Source organism: Pelophylax lessonae (assembly GCF_965119305.1).
Source record: "Pelophylax lessonae genome assembly, chromosome: 3".
NCBI classification, from domain to species: domain Eukaryota; kingdom Metazoa; phylum Chordata; class Amphibia; order Anura; family Ranidae; genus Pelophylax; species Pelophylax lessonae.
The window spans coordinates 248,782,706-248,799,275 of NC_138770.1; the positions used below are offsets into that span (position 1 = coordinate 248,782,706).

The window sequence follows — 16,570 nt, forward strand, 5'->3', positions numbered from 1 at the left end:
TATGCAGAAGAGGTATTTGGACTTTTAAGGCTTGTTTAATACACAGCTTCTTTTTTTTTTAATCCAGTTAGGTCACATTTAATTTTGGTATTTTAGATACAGCACCGTCCTTAAAGCAAACTTGTGCTTTTCCATGATGGACCAAGAAACAGGTTTAATTTAATGTATCCCTCCCCCACAACACATACTCTTCTTTCCTTCAGTCTCTCCACTTCACTTTTAGCCACTGGGAGAAAAATAAAGACTCGATGTATCAGAGTGTGGAGGAGCTTGTGACAACGCTGGCACTTGGTGATTGGCCCATGGCTGTCATATGCAATGGGCCCACCCCTGTATTTTGTAGTGTTGGAAAAGCTGGTAGGAGGAACCACCAAGCACAGTAGGGGCCACAGAGGATTCCTACTGCAATAAGTGTAAGTTTAGAAGTAACTGCAGGTGGCAATTCCTCTTCACTATAGTGGTGTTCAATGGCACAGCAGCTGGAGGAGTATTTACTATATATCCTTACAGGTACATAGGCTAGTTAACGTTTCATTTTTTGCAACACATATACCTTTTGCTCAGATTGTTTGTAATGCCTAGTTTGCGTATTTAGAAATTTTATAATGCTGAGCTTTATTTATCAGTCTTGGCTCTAGCAACCAGACTCTTTATTTTCATTCATAAGTTCTGCTTGCTGCAAGGACCATTCTCTTTGTATAAACTAATAAGTAAAGGTAACAATCTTTATAAACCATAGATTTTTCTATTACAGCAAACATTTGAAACCACAGCATTTTATTCAAAATTGTTCATTTCCATTAATACTTTTCTTGCAGGCATCGAGTCTAAGCCACATGCCTAGTGCCTCATTTTCTAGTATGGTCAGTACTTTGGGTGTTTGTATTATATGAAAGCATGGTGTGTTTTTTTTTTTTTTTTTTCTTTTTTACTTTAACCATAAATCAGAGTATGTTTTATGCCTCACTTTTTGTTCAAGCCTGTTTGGAAAAACTGCAAAATTATGGCATGATATATTAAGAATATTAACACAACTTTGTTACATGGATGCTTTAGGATGGTTAATATAATTCAGCCTTTCTCAGCCAGGATTTCTCCAGAGATTTCCAGACGTCCCTTGAAAATAGCATATTCTGCCTCTCCTATAGCTAAGCACTAACACCAAGGTTTTTTTTTTCTTCTATCTATAAGGAGGGCATTGTTACCACTGACTACCAATGTAAAGGGGGGTACACACTGAGAAAATTGGAAGAAAAATTCCATACGAAGCACGATCATTCATTCGATTTTCATATACTTTGTACACAACTTTCGACATCCGATTCAGACTTTGCAACCTAAAATTTCTGTAGGGACAAACTGAATTTTTTTTCTTGTACATGAACAGAAGGAATGATTTTTGTTTAATGTGTACTGTTTTTCGTAAAAGAAAAATCAGATATGAAATACTGCGAAACAAATAAACAAAAAAAATTAAGTCGTTGTCCTACATTATTTATTTCCTTGGTTCCTACTTGCTGTGAAACATCGAGGGAAACCAAAACGATAATTCGCCCGATTTTTTTTTTTCTTATAGTGTGTACCAGCCTTAAGCATCCTTCTCACTGTGACAACCATGCCTAATGTATCATCAGTTTTAGGTATTGTATTCATTGGCAGGTTATTGCGGTTCCCTGAGGCCAGAAAGTTATTTCAAGTGTTCCCCCATGTTAAAAGGGTTGAGAGAGGCTAAATTAATGTGCTCTGTTGGGTGGTTCATGTGTTATGAATGTGCATTCCTTAGTAGAAGGAAATAAGATGTAAAATGTAAGGTAAATACAAATAGTCACTTTTTTCATTTGTGTCCACTTTCTTGGGGGACGCTTGGTGGCCCAGTCAGTTTTGTTGCTGCCAGTATACAAGAGTCTCATCCCATTACAGTGATTTAACACAGTGAAACATTTCCCTTCATGTCCTATTCAAAGATTGCATACATATTTTATATAAGTATAAATATACTCTTATGGTGAAGTTGTATAACCTAATGCTTACACTATAGCTCTCTGGGAGAAAGGTAAGTTAATATTTAAAAGGATGATTACAGTAGGGTCTCTGTGCTTATTTTATGAGTTTTCCATCCTTCTTGTGTCCCTCTACCCTCTCTAATCTAAACATTATTGAGCTGAGTGGTCATTCAGACTCTTAGATAAGCATCTTTCTCTTCCGTTCATTGACACACCGCTCCATATTCTTTACCATAGGGTTATGCTGCCCTGTACAGGAGTGGGACTAGGCAGACCATACAGAACCTTGGCTACGCCCCATGGTCTGTCCTCCGCTAGCATAATCCCCCCTCTCTGCTTAGGGATACTGAGTTTTTGTTTGCCTAGTTCAGGAGTAGGACCTAGTCTCCCTGCGGGGACCTAGGTCCTGGCATTTTTGTCTTACTGCCAAAATCTTCTAGCAACTGCCGGGCCGAGCGTCGGGCTGGACTATTGCAGTTCCAGTGGTCCCCTCAGCCCGGCCAGCGAGCGCGCGCGCGCAGACCGTAGCTCCACGCTAGGTCGGCCGCGACATAGCGGTGCTGGCCTGCGACTTAAACATCTTGCAAGATCGCATATGACCGGATCTCGGCCTGAGTCATAGCGTTCCTTCTGGCCAATAGCTCCCCCACTTCGGTGGTGAGGAGGTTACTGTCTTGAGAGTGTTACCCGCACACTTCACTGGATCAGTAAGTAAGTGCCTCCTTCTCTCCTTCCCTGGATGGGGTACAGGTACTCCCCCAGGGGTGGTCGGTTCCTCCGGGGGTTTCTTCATGCCTGCTGCACTGCAAAAAAAGGCGTTGGTAGATGCACTGATTGCGACTGCGTAGGAGCCATTTATGTTGGAGGATGCAGCCGAGGCTGCTGCGGACAAATCTGTTCTGTTTGTCTCTCAAAAGCCAACCTGTGCGTTTTATGGTGTTCTCTTATCTAGCTTAGTTTGACCATTGCGTCTATAGGTGCTGGGTGCGTCCAATACGACCCTTGTTGGTCCCAAGATTCTTTGTTCTCTGGTATCCCTTTGAGAAGTTGACTCTGAGGAAGTGGACGGTGCCAACGGCCGTGGGTTCCCCTTTTTCCAGGTCGACTAAGGCAACCATGTTTCTGGTGGTAGTATCCCCCGCTTTTGCGTCTGGCCATCGGGGACGGCCAGTCCCCCCCCCCCCCCCATGGCGAACTGGTGGATCAGTTGGTCCAGGGCTGGCAGTTTGTCTGCGATGCATCTTTTGGATGCAGTTCCCATGAGTCTCTACGCGATCTGTCTTGGCAGTGGTGCTTAGGCGCATTGACGGCTAAAGTGTTTGCCTGTGGAGCAAACTTCCAAGAAGGCCCTGACTAAATTGCCTTTTCAGGACGAGCGCCTGTTCGGGGCTGCCCTGGATGCCATCATTAGGAGTCTGACGGGGGGCAAGAGTACCTTCCTTCCAAAGACGGGGAAGGGGAAGGTGCCTCGCCGGCAGCGTGGAACTTCTTTTTCAGCCCATAAGAAGTTTTTCATCCCTGAGGGATTTCAGAAAAAGGTTCCAAGCTCCTCCAAGCCTCTTTGGGAGGTTTCTAGTGGCCTTGGTCTGGCAATCAGAGAGCAGGCTTCTCCAGACCTGCTGACAAGGCCCCTTTGGCATGAAGGTTTGCTGCCATCCATATCTAGGGTGGGGGGGGGGCATACTTGTTGGTCCTGGGTCAGCGACCAGTGGGTCCACAAGGTGATTGTATCCGGTTCCAAGATAGAATTCCGTTCTTGTCTTCCGGGATAATTCCTTCTTGCACTGTGCACCTGCCCCCGGATCAGCTGCAAGCTCTGTTGTGGGCAGGGCAGAACTTGTTGTCCCACGGCGTGATCATCTCGATTCCGGTGTTGGACCATTTTCAGGGGTTTTTATTCATACCCTGTCATGGATTCCAAGAAGGAGGGCAAGTTTGTCCGATTCTGGACCTCAGGCCCTGAACTGTTTTGTGCGGATGCAATCATTTAGGATGGAGTCTTTTTGGATAGTGGTGGGTTCCTTGGCTTCTTTAGACATCAAAGATGCCTACCTGTACATTCCAATTTGCATCCGGCATCAGCGTTTCCTCTGCTTTGCTGTGAGAAAGGAGCACTATCAGTTTATAGTATTACCCTTCGGTTCTTCACGAAAGTGTTGGCCCCGGTCTTGGTGTTGCTGCGTCAGCGAGGGATTGCTGTGCTGGGGTACCTGGACGAATTCTTGTGAGCAGAGTCTCCGTCTGCTCTGTCGGCCGATGTGGCAATTACTCCAGACTTCGTGGGAGATTGGATGGCTTCTGAATTTTCTGAAGTTGCCTTGGTTCCGACAAGGAGATTCAACTGTTGCTAGCCCACACATGGTCGTTACTTCGGGCGTGCATACAAGTGTTGGGCCTGATGGTGTCCACCTTCGAGGTGGTTCCGTTTGCACAGTTCTACATGAGACTCCCTCAAAAGGAAAATCTGGTCCAATGGGACAAGTGTCCTAAGTCGCTGGACCAGGTGATTTTTCTAAGTCAGGCCAAAAAGTGTTCTCTGGTCTGGTGGCTGCACTCCCCGACCTTGCTACAGATGCCCATCAATGTCTTGTAACTTTGAGCGATCAGGCTTCGCCTGGATCATTGGACAGAGCAGCTTCGGGGGCTCTCAGTGCAGATTCAGTCAAACAACGCCACATTTATGGCTTATGTGGATCACCAGGCAAAAAGAGTGGAATAGCGGATCTGGAGGTGTCTGGCATTTTCCGGTGGGCAGAATGGTTCTTTATGGCCCTCTCCGCCGTGCACATTTCCGGCGTGAAAAACAGGCAGGCGGATTACCTCAGGGGTTGGACCAGGGGGAATGGTCCCTTCATCCAAATGTGTTTAATCAGATTTGTCTGTGGTGGGGCACCTCCGAGGTGGATTTGTTAGCATCTCTGCTCCACAGAAGGATGCCGAGGTTCGTGGCCAAGGTTGCGAGATCCTCTGGCAGACGCCACAGATGCTCTGATGGCTCTATGAAGCTGTTACCATATGTTTACGCCTTTCCTCCACTCCAGCTTCTTTAGCGACTTCTACGCAGGATTGAGGCAGAAGGCATTCCGATCATTCTGGTGGCTCAGGTCTGGTCTCGACAGTCTTGGTATGCCGACCTGGTGCGACTGGTCACCGATGTCCCCAGGAGGCTTCCTCTCAGGGATGATCTGTTGTCTCAAGGGACGATCTTCCATCCTGTTTTAGGGTCGTTGGTTTTGACAGCCTGGCTGATGAGAGTCGGGGTGCTGAAGGACAGGGGCTTGTCTGGCTCGGTGATTCTGACCATGTTGAAGGCGAGGAAATCTATATATTGAAAGCTTTATCATCAGATGTAGAAGGCGTGTGAGGTTCGAGGAGTCCATCCTCATTCCTTTGCCGTGGCTCAGGTTCTGGCCTTTCTTCAACAGGGTTTTGATCAGAAACTGGCTTGAGCAGCATAAAAGGCCAAGTGTCTGCCTTAGCAGTCTTTTTTTCAAATACAGTACCTTTTTGGCTTCCCTTTCATTGGTGCGTGCATACCTTCAAGGGGTTCACCATTTTACTCCGCCTGTATTTTCTCTGCCACTGTGGGATTTTAACCTGGTTTTGTCAGTTCTTAAAAACCTCCCTTTGAAGACATATGGGAGATCCCTTTTACTTACACTGTCACAAAGGTGGCTTTTTTAGTGGGTGTTTGAGTTGGCAGCTTTGTCTTCTTGTTCTCTTTTATCTGGGGGATCACAGGGATAATATGGTCCTGCGACCACAGCCGTCATTCCTCCCTGAAGGTTGTCTCTGATTTCTATTTGAATGAGGACATTGTACTGCTGTCCTTGTGTCCCAGGCTGGCTCATCCCAGGGAATTTGCCTTGCATACTCTGGCTGCTATTCGGCAGGCACCGAGCCCTTTCGGAGGTCAAATTCATTCTTTGTGCTTATGAATGGGCCACGGAAGGGCCTTCCTCTGCTACCATTTCTAGTTGGATGAGACAGACGGTGACCCAGACTTATTAACTTAGGGGTCGGGTTCCCCCCTTTCCCTGTGATGGCACATTTTACTCGGGCACTTAGTGCTTCTTGGGCCTTCCTTCATCCGGCATTCAGTGGCACAGGTGTGCACAGTGGCCACTTCGTCGTCAGTGTGTACTTTTTTCACAGTTTTACAAAGTGTATGTTTTTGCCATCCGAGGTTGTCTCCTTTTTGGCCGCAAAGTCTTGCAGGCTGCGATTTAGAGGGTCTGTTTTTCCCTCTTCAGGGTGTATTTTAGGTTGGGCTCCTGTTCTAGTTGAGCTACTATTACCTGGATTGGCTTGTGTTTAGCCTTGGGCTTGTTATTCCCACCCCTCCATGTTTGGCACTGCTTTGGGACATCCTATGGTAAAGAACGTTGAGCTGTCTGTCAGTGAAAGGAAGAGAAAATAGGATTTTTGTATCCACCGCAAAATCCTTTTTTCTGTGTTCATTGACACAACACCCACCCCTTTTAAGGAGTTGTTTTTATTCTGTCACTGCTTGTTACAAAACTGAGTATCTCTAAGCAGAGAGGGGGCTTATGTTAGCTGAGGACAGCCCATGGGGTGAAGCCAAGCTTTTGTGTTCTCTGCCTACTCCTGTCAATGAATTCAGAGAAAAGGATTTTAAGGTGCGTACAAAAATGCTATTTTTCATTTTATGTGTGCAATTCAAGGAATCTCCCTATTACTGTCCATTAGGCAGTTTTTGGGACCACATGTCATGTTTGTCTCCATTCAGAATTCCTAAGCATAAAATCCAGCCATTCAATTGATAATTATTCTGGAATCCGTGTCATGTAGACTAGCAGTATGATTTTTCTTGTACCAAACATGGGGAGATTATTTCAGCGTAATACCAAAACACTTGTGTCATGCAGTGGTCCATACCCATCTTTGCTGGAGCTTGTTTTCTCAAGTCTGTAACGCTGCTCTCATGCCTGTTGAAATACCCTTTTGCTAGATTTTGCTTCTGCCGCTGTGTGTAAAGGGAATCCATTCACCAGAGACAGTTGGATCTAGGCATAAAATATTCATAATCAGTGAGTGCTAGATGCACGGTCTAAAGTTTTTTTTTTTTTTTTTTTTTAAGTTGACCGTGGACCTCAAAAGAATGTTAAAGAGGAACTTCAGCCTTTCCCCTCCCTCTTAATATTTTTTCTTGCTTACCTAATACGGAGTTCTGCACAGAAAGCATACTTTACTAGCCAGTGGATCCAGCATTGAGCTGCTGGGATCTCTTCTCTGAAGCCGCTACATGGGTTCGGTACCGCCATGTTTCCTCCTGACAGCTGCCAGCTCTTCCAGGTGCAGACGCGCTAGGCCTGTCCCTCCCTCCTTATTGAATGGGACTGCAGGTCCTGCATCCCAGGAGGCACCAGCGTCATTTTCCTAGGCGAACGCTGGAAGATGGGGGACGAGCCAAAGCTTTTAGTAAGAAAAAAAAAAAAAAGGTAAGCAAACAACAAAACTTAAAAAACCCTGACATCTGTGCTGCAGAATGGAGAGGAGTAGAGTGCTGCAGGAGAGTGAAGGTCCGCTTTAATGTGCAGGCACAGTAGAGAAGAAGAGGTCTGCTGGTCTAGTGTAAATACTATGGACCTGGGAAGGAGGCGGCGCATGCAGACATTTCTGCTGCTTTTTACTTCCCAAGGAAGTGAGGTTCTCTCTGATCTTTCTTTTGATGTCTGTACATATGTGATGTTCACAGATGTTCAGACACTTTGTTGTCACCTGATCCAGCCAAAATGGGGTAATTATTTTAATATAGGAAACAATTGTGCCGAAGTACAGTGGTGTCTGAAAGTTATTCTTTAAATTGATTCTGGTGTTCTTTGCATCCTAGGCCTGGAGTGAGTAGGTCCTACAGCTTAGAGCATGCACATGTGCAAATGTCAAATGGAAGGATTAACACTCAGCAAGAGACAGATTGCGGGCCGAAAGGGACACTGGAATTGATTTATAGACTAGAACCTCCGCACTATTGTGGGCTCCGGCCTACGCGTGCCTCCACCTTGGACTCTGGGAGGAGCAGGTTGTATATCCATCCCTGATGTACCTCAGCCACTCACACATGTGGCTGAGGTACATCGACGATGTCCTGCTCCTCTGGGGGGGTACCCAATCTGAATTGGAGCAATTCATGCAGGAACTCAACAGCAATAATCGTAATATTAGACTCTCTTTCACTGCCACCTCAAATCATCTTCCGTTTCTCGATTTACTCATCTATATTGAGGGAGGTTAATTGAAAACCACAACATACCGTAAGGAGACGGCGGCCAATACATTGTTGGCAGCAAGCAGTCACCTTCCTAGGTCCCTTGTACAAAGTATACCTGTAGGCCAGTTCCTCCGCCTCAAAAGGAATTGTTCATATCCGGAGGATTACCAAACAGAGGCTAGACAGCTCCACAAGCGATTCCACGAAAGGGGCTACACACACCAAACCATCAGACGAGCGCGTAAAAAAGTGGCCATGAGACCCAGAACAACTCTCCTGGGTGATAGTGATAACCTAACTACAAAAACAACCTCTATAGGGACGGCTCATCCCCGTATTATTACACCCTTCGGCACACAGTGGGAACAGGTAAGGGCAGTGTTGAGCAAACACTGGCAAGTTCTTACAGTGTCTCCCCCTGTAGAGCGTATTGTTGGACCACGACCACTATTAACAGCTAAACGGGCACAGAATCTTAAAGATAATCTGTGCCATTCTGAGTTCACACGCTCTCGAGGGGAAGACAACTGGCTTACCTTGCTGCCCCGAATAAAGGGGATGTTCCCTTGCGGTAGATGTACGATCTGCAAATCAGTATTAAAATGCAAAACCTTTTCCAGCTGTGATGGACAGAGGGAGTTCACCATCAACAGTTTTATAAACTGTCAGACAAAGCGCGTTATTTACGAATTGATTTGCCCCTGTAACAAATCTTACATCGGCAAAACAAAACGCCAACTTAAAGTGCGCATCTCCGAACACATCTCTGACATCAGGAAAAAGGTGGACAACAGGACCATACCCCTCCACTTCCTTGAGCATCACAATGCTGATCCAGAGGGCCTGAATGTAAGGGGCATTTATGCACTGAAATTACCAGCTAGAAGGGGGGACTTTGACAATGTCCTCCTTCAAAAAGAAAAGATGTGGATATACATGATGGGGTCCCGTGTTTAAACGTTGAGTTCAATCTCCAGCCTTTTCTTAATGCATAACTCAGGCCCCCTGGACACTTTGTGTGCTCGGAGGGTAGGTGTGGGGCTATGGTCCTGTATTGCCAAACTCCAGATGATCCATCTCTCTTGATACCATTTCATTCGGGATAATCCCTAGATACATACATATTCAGTATCACTATCTGAAGTATACCATCTAGTCTAGGTTATTCAACACCCGGATGATATGATGACTTATTTGATGTATAGCCATCAGCACTCTGATCCCCCAAATCCGATTTATCTGGCTGCTTATACTCTTTCTACCTTATGCGGAAGAGATAGCTCCTCCCCTTGTCTATGTCGGTTCCCACGGTGATGGCAATTACACTGACTTCAATTTTAATTTTTACTTTTGTCTTTGGAACAATGTGTGTTTCTTTATTATGCAGTATTCTTAAATGTTTTGAATTTTGTGATTAAGATGGCTGCCTAGCAGCTGTGGCTACGGGTCCATATGGGTACAAGGATGGTTATCCTAACCCGAAAGTACGTATATCATTGGACCTTTTGCCACCCTGTGCGGCAGCCATAACGCCGGCACACCCAGTGGTGCCACCCCTAATGATCGGTATGTTTATCTGGCAACAAGATGCGAGGGTTTTTTATCCATTGGGGAGATAATATCAATAGTGATCCCCTGAATGGGTTAACCACCGCATCGGTGATGAAATGGTTAAATTACCACAGCCAATTATGACCAGTATATTGGCCGGCACACTGGGTAACATCATTAGCTCTGAAGAAACCGACCTGCCCGTCGGTGAAACGCGTCAGCGTGTGGCGTTGTGGCACCCCGCACATTGTGCCCCCTCGTGCAACATTACCCAAGTGCCTGTCACCCTCCATGGTTACTGTCTCGCGGCTGTTCCCCTTTAAGGCACCCGGCGGATCCAACTACCGGAAGTGACGTCGGTCATCCAGACCAGGAAGTCGTAGAATCCCTATGCCGAGGTAGCCGGGCTTCGGGTTTGAACGCCACACGGAAGGAGACAGTGGACCGGGCAGCACGCAGCATCGGGGCTGGGACAGAGCTCTGTACCTCTATGGACCCTGTCTAGAGCTAAGTCGGATTCCATACACACATGACGCCTGCAGGTAAAGCTGTGATATCATTATTGTGAAACATCTTCTATTCCTCGGCTTGTCCTGTGAGGATATCCTCTATCTGGTGTTACATGCATTATTGGAACCATACTTTTGGACTCTATACCAGTGACCATCATCCATCCCTTCATCGATCCCCCTGAATACTCCTATTTCCACCCTCTCTTTGGAGCAATTAGCACCTCATCTACAGAGGACTGCCCGACGTACAGGACTGTTGCAATATATACATATCTCCATCGGGCTCATTGCGGGCACTCCACGTGGTAATAGGCCATTCTTATAACGGGAGTACTCCCTAGGGTATTGGTATTGGATGCATCCATAAAGGTACCTTTACACCACCTGGCATTTATGCCGACCCATTAGGTCGACATATGCTTGGGGGTGTGTACAACCATCACGTAGATATAAGCCTAACAGCCGGGTTTAGTGCTCCATACCACCAATTGGTGTGTTAGCCATCCTGGCCAGTCATATTGGCAGGTTCTCGTGTATTGTTTGTATGCTCTAGTCCCTCATCACATGTGCTGAATGCCACTTTTTAATGTTTTTATATGTTATCATGCAGTGTGTCTCCTTTTTGCCTTGCTATTTTGTATTTTGCACAGGCACAAGTGCCTAAATAAAATCAACTTTTTTCACTATAATAGTGGCAGTAGTGTCCTTAGTTGGCTTTCAGTGGTTGTGCCCCAGTGCTGGATCACACCCACTCCCCCCTGTTTTTCAATCAGCACTATTGTTGCCATTAGGAACTTTAAACCAGGACAACTTTACCACACAACTAAATAACTATATGTTCACTGAAGACTATAAAGGGGATACTTCCTTGTATTGGATTTCTAAAAGCAGGTGCCTTTAGAGAGCAATTTATGTAGCGATAAGAGGTTTGGTGAGTATAATCTGTATATAGGCCCGAGATGATAGAGATCATAAAAGATCAAAATAATAAAATGATTGTGAATACCTAAACTGTCATATGTGCGATTGAGAAAAATTTTAAATACACATGCTTATTAAACTACAAATGAACTTCTGAGATGACCGCAAGAGTTCCTCTGAGTAGCTACTATGTCCCCGCTTGCAGGATAGTGTTATGTAAAAGCCTTGTAAGTCAGCCTATTCGACCGTTACAAGTGATTTCCTGTTGCTGTTGAGTTCACTTCTATGTAAAAAGGAGATAATGTGTAGAAGACCACAAAGTACCCATATATGCATAGTCGTACTCCAGTTAGATATTAAAAAACATTGAAATCTGTAACACAACCTGAGAGATCTAAGTCACTAAGTTAATTAAGGAAAATTCTCAGTCTATTTTTTTCATTGGTATCCGGTTTCCTTTCAGTATGTCATCTCATGTTCAGTTATATATGTCTAACCTGCCAGCAGATGAGGATGACACTCCCTTCATATATTAAAACAACTTATTCAGTAACTTGAGCAGCAAGGTCTGCATGCTTAGGTCTGTTATCACCACTTATATATACACACAAGAATATGACCCAATTAAACTAAGAGGATTATAAAAGACATATACACATTATTTAAATGCAGGAGAACAGGAGAATATTATTCAGACAAGTTCTTTACAAACTCCTGGATATAGGTAGTACAGTGGGTATAGAAAATAATCTCTCCCCCCCCCCCCCCCCCTTAAAATAGATCTACAGCCTGAAATGAAGACATACATTTTTTTTTTTTATCCAGCTGTATTTAAATAAAAAATCAAAAAAAAATCACTGAGTTGGAAAAAGGATCAACCCCTTGTGTCAGTATTTTGTTGAACCACCTTTTGCTTTAATTAAAGCCTTGTTTAGGCTGTCGGGATATGTCTCTACTAACTTTGCACAACTTTATCCTGGTGACAGTGCCTTGCCACCCATAGATGATTGTTTGCTTCAGTTGCACTACAGGGACTGAAATGTTCCAGGAAAGCTCTTTTCATGCTGAACTAATCCATGTGACCACAGCTGAATACAGTTAAAAGTCAAATTTTTGTTATTGAATTTTTTTTCAAATTATTTCCGACATATCAGTGTTCTAGTAAATACAGCTAGGAGTATAAACAGCTGGATAAAGCAAAAAGATGTCTGTGTTTCAATTTTAGGCTGCAAAGCAACAAAATGTGATTCTTTTAGGCATGTCTACAGTGGGTATACAACTGTTTTTTCAGTGGTTGCAAAAGCATGTGTACTGGCTTCTTAACCTCCCTGGCAGTATGATTATGTCAGGAATTATGTTCCAAAAGCGGTACAATTTTTTGCATGGAAATTTGGCGTTATGTATTAAAGGCCTACAATTCTTAGTAAATACTTACTTAAAACTTACCAAAACAAGACTCTAGGATACATCCCAGATGTGATAAATTTGAAACACAAACACATGAATTATAATCTAATCAATAATATAATTTTATTCAATAATGCAATGAAAAATAATGAAAATTGTCAAAGAAATTCAATACACATCCTGAGTGTGAAACAGTTTGAAGCATGGAACTAGACAAAGTCCGACGTTGCAATCAGGACAATAGTACCTTGTTTCCTTTCGGACTTTTCTTCCATTGCCATCCTTCTTAGAACAGCAAACGACGCACATCCTGGTAGGCACTAACTTTCTTGCGGTTGGCGGTACAAAGTCTACAAAATGACGGCCTGTCAGGCGTTCTGGATTGCCAACGTCAACAGCGTGTCGTCCGGGTCAGTTAGCAGATACTGATGGCGTCGGGTGGTTGACGAAAATCTGCTCATCCACCTTCCAGATAAAGTCCAAATGAACAAGAGGTATGGTAGTGTTTGCTTTATAAAGGATATAGGCGTTCCAAAGGCACTGTTCAAGGAGATGCTTGAAAATCTTTTTGTAGTACTTTTTTTGTTGCTTCCGCATCGCCGGGTAAAATGTCATTGCCTGATCGGTTCGGTCGACACCTCCCATTGTGTGATTATAGTTGATCACGACTTGCGGCTTCAGCACATCTGTTCCGTGTTTTGTGCGGACCATGGCAGTGGAGGTGCTGTGCACGGTGCTCATGAGACACACGTCCTTTTTTGTCTCGCCACCGCATTGCCATCATTTTACCCTTTTGAAAGGCAACCATCTCTCCATTTTTTAGCTTTTTCCTGCTAAACATTGATGGCATGTCACGCCGGTTTGGCCTAACAGTACCATACCCATCAGTTTTGTTTAGGAGCAAAACTTCATAAAGTTCCGGGGAGGTGTAAAAGTTATCTGTTGTCACGCAATATCCCTGGTTCAGCAGTGGGTCCAGCAGTGAAAGGACAGAGGATGTGGACATCCCATAGCCGCTGTACCTGGGATTGAACTTGGTACCTTTCCCGGTGTAAATGATAGCATTCCATATATATATATATCCGGTGGACGACTCACAGAGCATATAAAATTTGATCCCGAACTGCGCTCTTTTGGATGCAATAAATTGTATCAAGCTCAGGCGTCCCTTGTAGGCCATCAGACTTTCGTCCACACTGACATCCCTGTCTGGCACATAGGTCCGCTGGAAGTTGGTGACAATCATTTGGCACACCTCCCATATTTTCCATATTTTTTTGAGTTTGGGCGCAGGATGCGTGGCCTCATCAAACTCTTGTTTGCGAAATGTAAATTTTTCATGATCAGTGAAAAACGATATTTGGACATCACTGTGCCAAAAAATGGAGTGGCCAGCATCTTCTTGGTGGTCCAATACCATTTCTGGAGCGGTTTCCCCACCACCCCCTGAAGGATGATGAGTCCCAGAAACTGTCAGATGTCCTCTTTACTGACCGGTTCCCATTTTCTGGATCTGGAAAATCTGGCACGCAGCGTAGCGGATTGCTGCTCATGGTAGCGGTTGGTTTCAGTGACGATTTTTAGAATTACCTCCTCAGTTAGAAATAACTTCAGGTACACCAGAGGGTTGTCAATCTCCACATCAACCTTCATCCCAGGAGATCCAGTGAATCGGAATCTCGGGGGCGCTGCCTGGTCCGCATCGCTGTTTAGAGGGCACCAAGTGCGCACATCACTTAGGTCAGGTGCGGGATCATCGGCGTCACTTCCTGGATCAGTGTCGGTGTCAGAGTCAGATGACAAATCTCCCCACGACTCACTGTCACTCTGTTCTGCGAGCAGCTCCGTGTCGCTGCCGCTGTCGCAGTCGATCATCTTATCCAAAAGCGCATATGTAGGACAGCGCTCATTTGATGCCATTTTCAAATGATTTTATTTCTCACAAATGACAATGGCAAGGGACACTGAAAGGGCACTGTGTCATTTACCAAAGTGATACAGTGTAATCCTCTCAGATTACACTGTATCACCTCCTTTTTATGTGTTTGTGCAACTTTGAATTTCCCTCCCTAGTTCCGCTCCCATGCAGCATTGCTGCTGCAGGGAACGGAACCAGGAAGTCCTCATACCGACGGACGAGCGGCGGGGATCTCGGCTGGCGATCACAGCAATGGGAGATCATCGCTGGATCGCCAGGAGAAGGTAAGTGATGCCGCTGCTCGCTCTGCACATCCACCCCGAGCGTAACTCGGGGATACCGATAATAGCATGGAAAATCCACCCCTCGGGGATACTGCTAAGCTGGTTAAAAGTTCTTGTTGATTTCTGTTTTGGAGCTACTAGCTAATGAATGCAACAAATACTAGTCCATGAATGACACAGTTGTTTTAAGTGGTTCCTCAAGCTCCTCTGTACACTTTTTATGAAGAGTTTTGCATGATGGACTGTGTGCGCAGTCCCCTCACACATGTTTCTTGTTTGGTAAATGATGAACTGTATCCTTCTACAGAGCATAAACTACCTGAATTCATTTGTAAGCTGCTGTGTTCATAATAAAGTAAACCTTCACTTTCTCAATCAACGTTGACTGTTTCTAATCCTTATGCTGCTAGCATTAGTAAATAGACAGGAAAAAAATATCATATTTACTTAAACTGGGATTTCAGTAAATGCTACATGAATCATCTATCCTTAACATGGCCAATGCCAGGGGGTGTGTTTGAAAATGTTTGCTCTGCAAAATAAAGCATGCAGACATGGATGGTGGAGTTTGCTTTTAATATTAAAAATTAATTCTATAGCATTTTTAATTTGTGGTGCTCAGATGCAGTGTAGTTCCACTTTTAACAATGACATTTTCCTATTTTACTTCCTTTTAAAGTTTAACTTTTATTCAGAAAATTAAGTCCTGCTAGATCACTTCTGACAGGCCTCTTTGGCAGGTATAGGTATGTAAAACATTAAAAATAAGTGCCTATACTGTTTAAAATCCAGTAATGCATATTCTCACACTGCTCTACGCATGCTCCGTTGTTCTGTATTTTCAGCACAGTGCTTAAAATCAGAGCCACTAGAGGTCAATCAACTGACAACTTTAACGTTTACTGTTGTTGAAGGTGGACGAAAGTAACATGAATGATACAGACTGTGCGGAGGGAAAATGAAAGAATGACCGAATTTCGTCCAATTTTTCGTATAGTGTATGGCCAGCATAAGTCTCCCTTGCCTCTGAAGCCCGATCTGCATTTGGATCATGCTTCAGATGCTACTGACAACAACTCACTGCCTGTTTTTAACCTATTTTTTTATCCAATTGCTGCAACCATGTGTATTGCACATGTGTATGGGGTGTTTGCAGCAATTCCCTATTGACTTAAATGTGTAGCTTTTGGCAGCCTGCTGCCCGCGGATCACTACATGTCAGGTCAACTTTGCTGCAGGCACGAAGCGAAGCATCATGGCCGTGCCAAGTAAACATCTGTCCCCTGCCTATTGAAGCTTCGGGGGGGGGGGGGGGGCGGGGTTGATGCACGGCAAAAATGTGGCTGAGCCGCGTATCCCCCCCCCCCCCCAACCACTAAACCAAAGTCTAAACGAGGCCTTAATCCTTGATAAGGATAGTGTCTTATCTCCCTGATATTCTCTCTCCTTTCTTACTCATGGGCAGCCTGATGCCTGGTTAAAAGATAGCAAAAAAATGCTTAATTTTTTTCCCCCATCAAAACACTCGTTAATGAGGGAATCCCTCTCACTGCACTGCTGTAGTCTGACAGGTTAAGGTTTCCCAGCCATCAGAATACAGTCATCTCTGCAAGCTAGATCGACTTCAGAACAACTAGCTTGCCCTTAGATGAATGGAAATTTGTCTGGTTCAGCAGGAATTTCAATCCCGTCTGACTGACTAGCTTTAGGGTCCATGCACACTAGACAGCAGAAGAAAATGG

At 44.7% G+C, this 16,570-nt stretch overlaps 1 protein-coding gene across 2 annotated transcripts in view; it reads left to right on the plus strand.

The window, feature by feature from the left end:
- Positions 1–16,570, plus strand: part of MLF1 (myeloid leukemia factor 1) — a 181,615-nt gene that overhangs the window by 90,229 nt on the left and 74,816 nt on the right. Inside the window, exon 3 of one of the 2 annotated variants that reach the window (XM_082248600.1) lies at positions 819–863. The exons of the other annotated variant lie outside the window; for it this stretch is intronic. Within the exon in view, the coding sequence (XP_082104726.1) occupies positions 819–863 (45 nt within the window). The remainder of the gene's footprint in view (positions 1–818; positions 864–16,570) is intronic. 2 annotated transcript variants of the gene reach the window in all.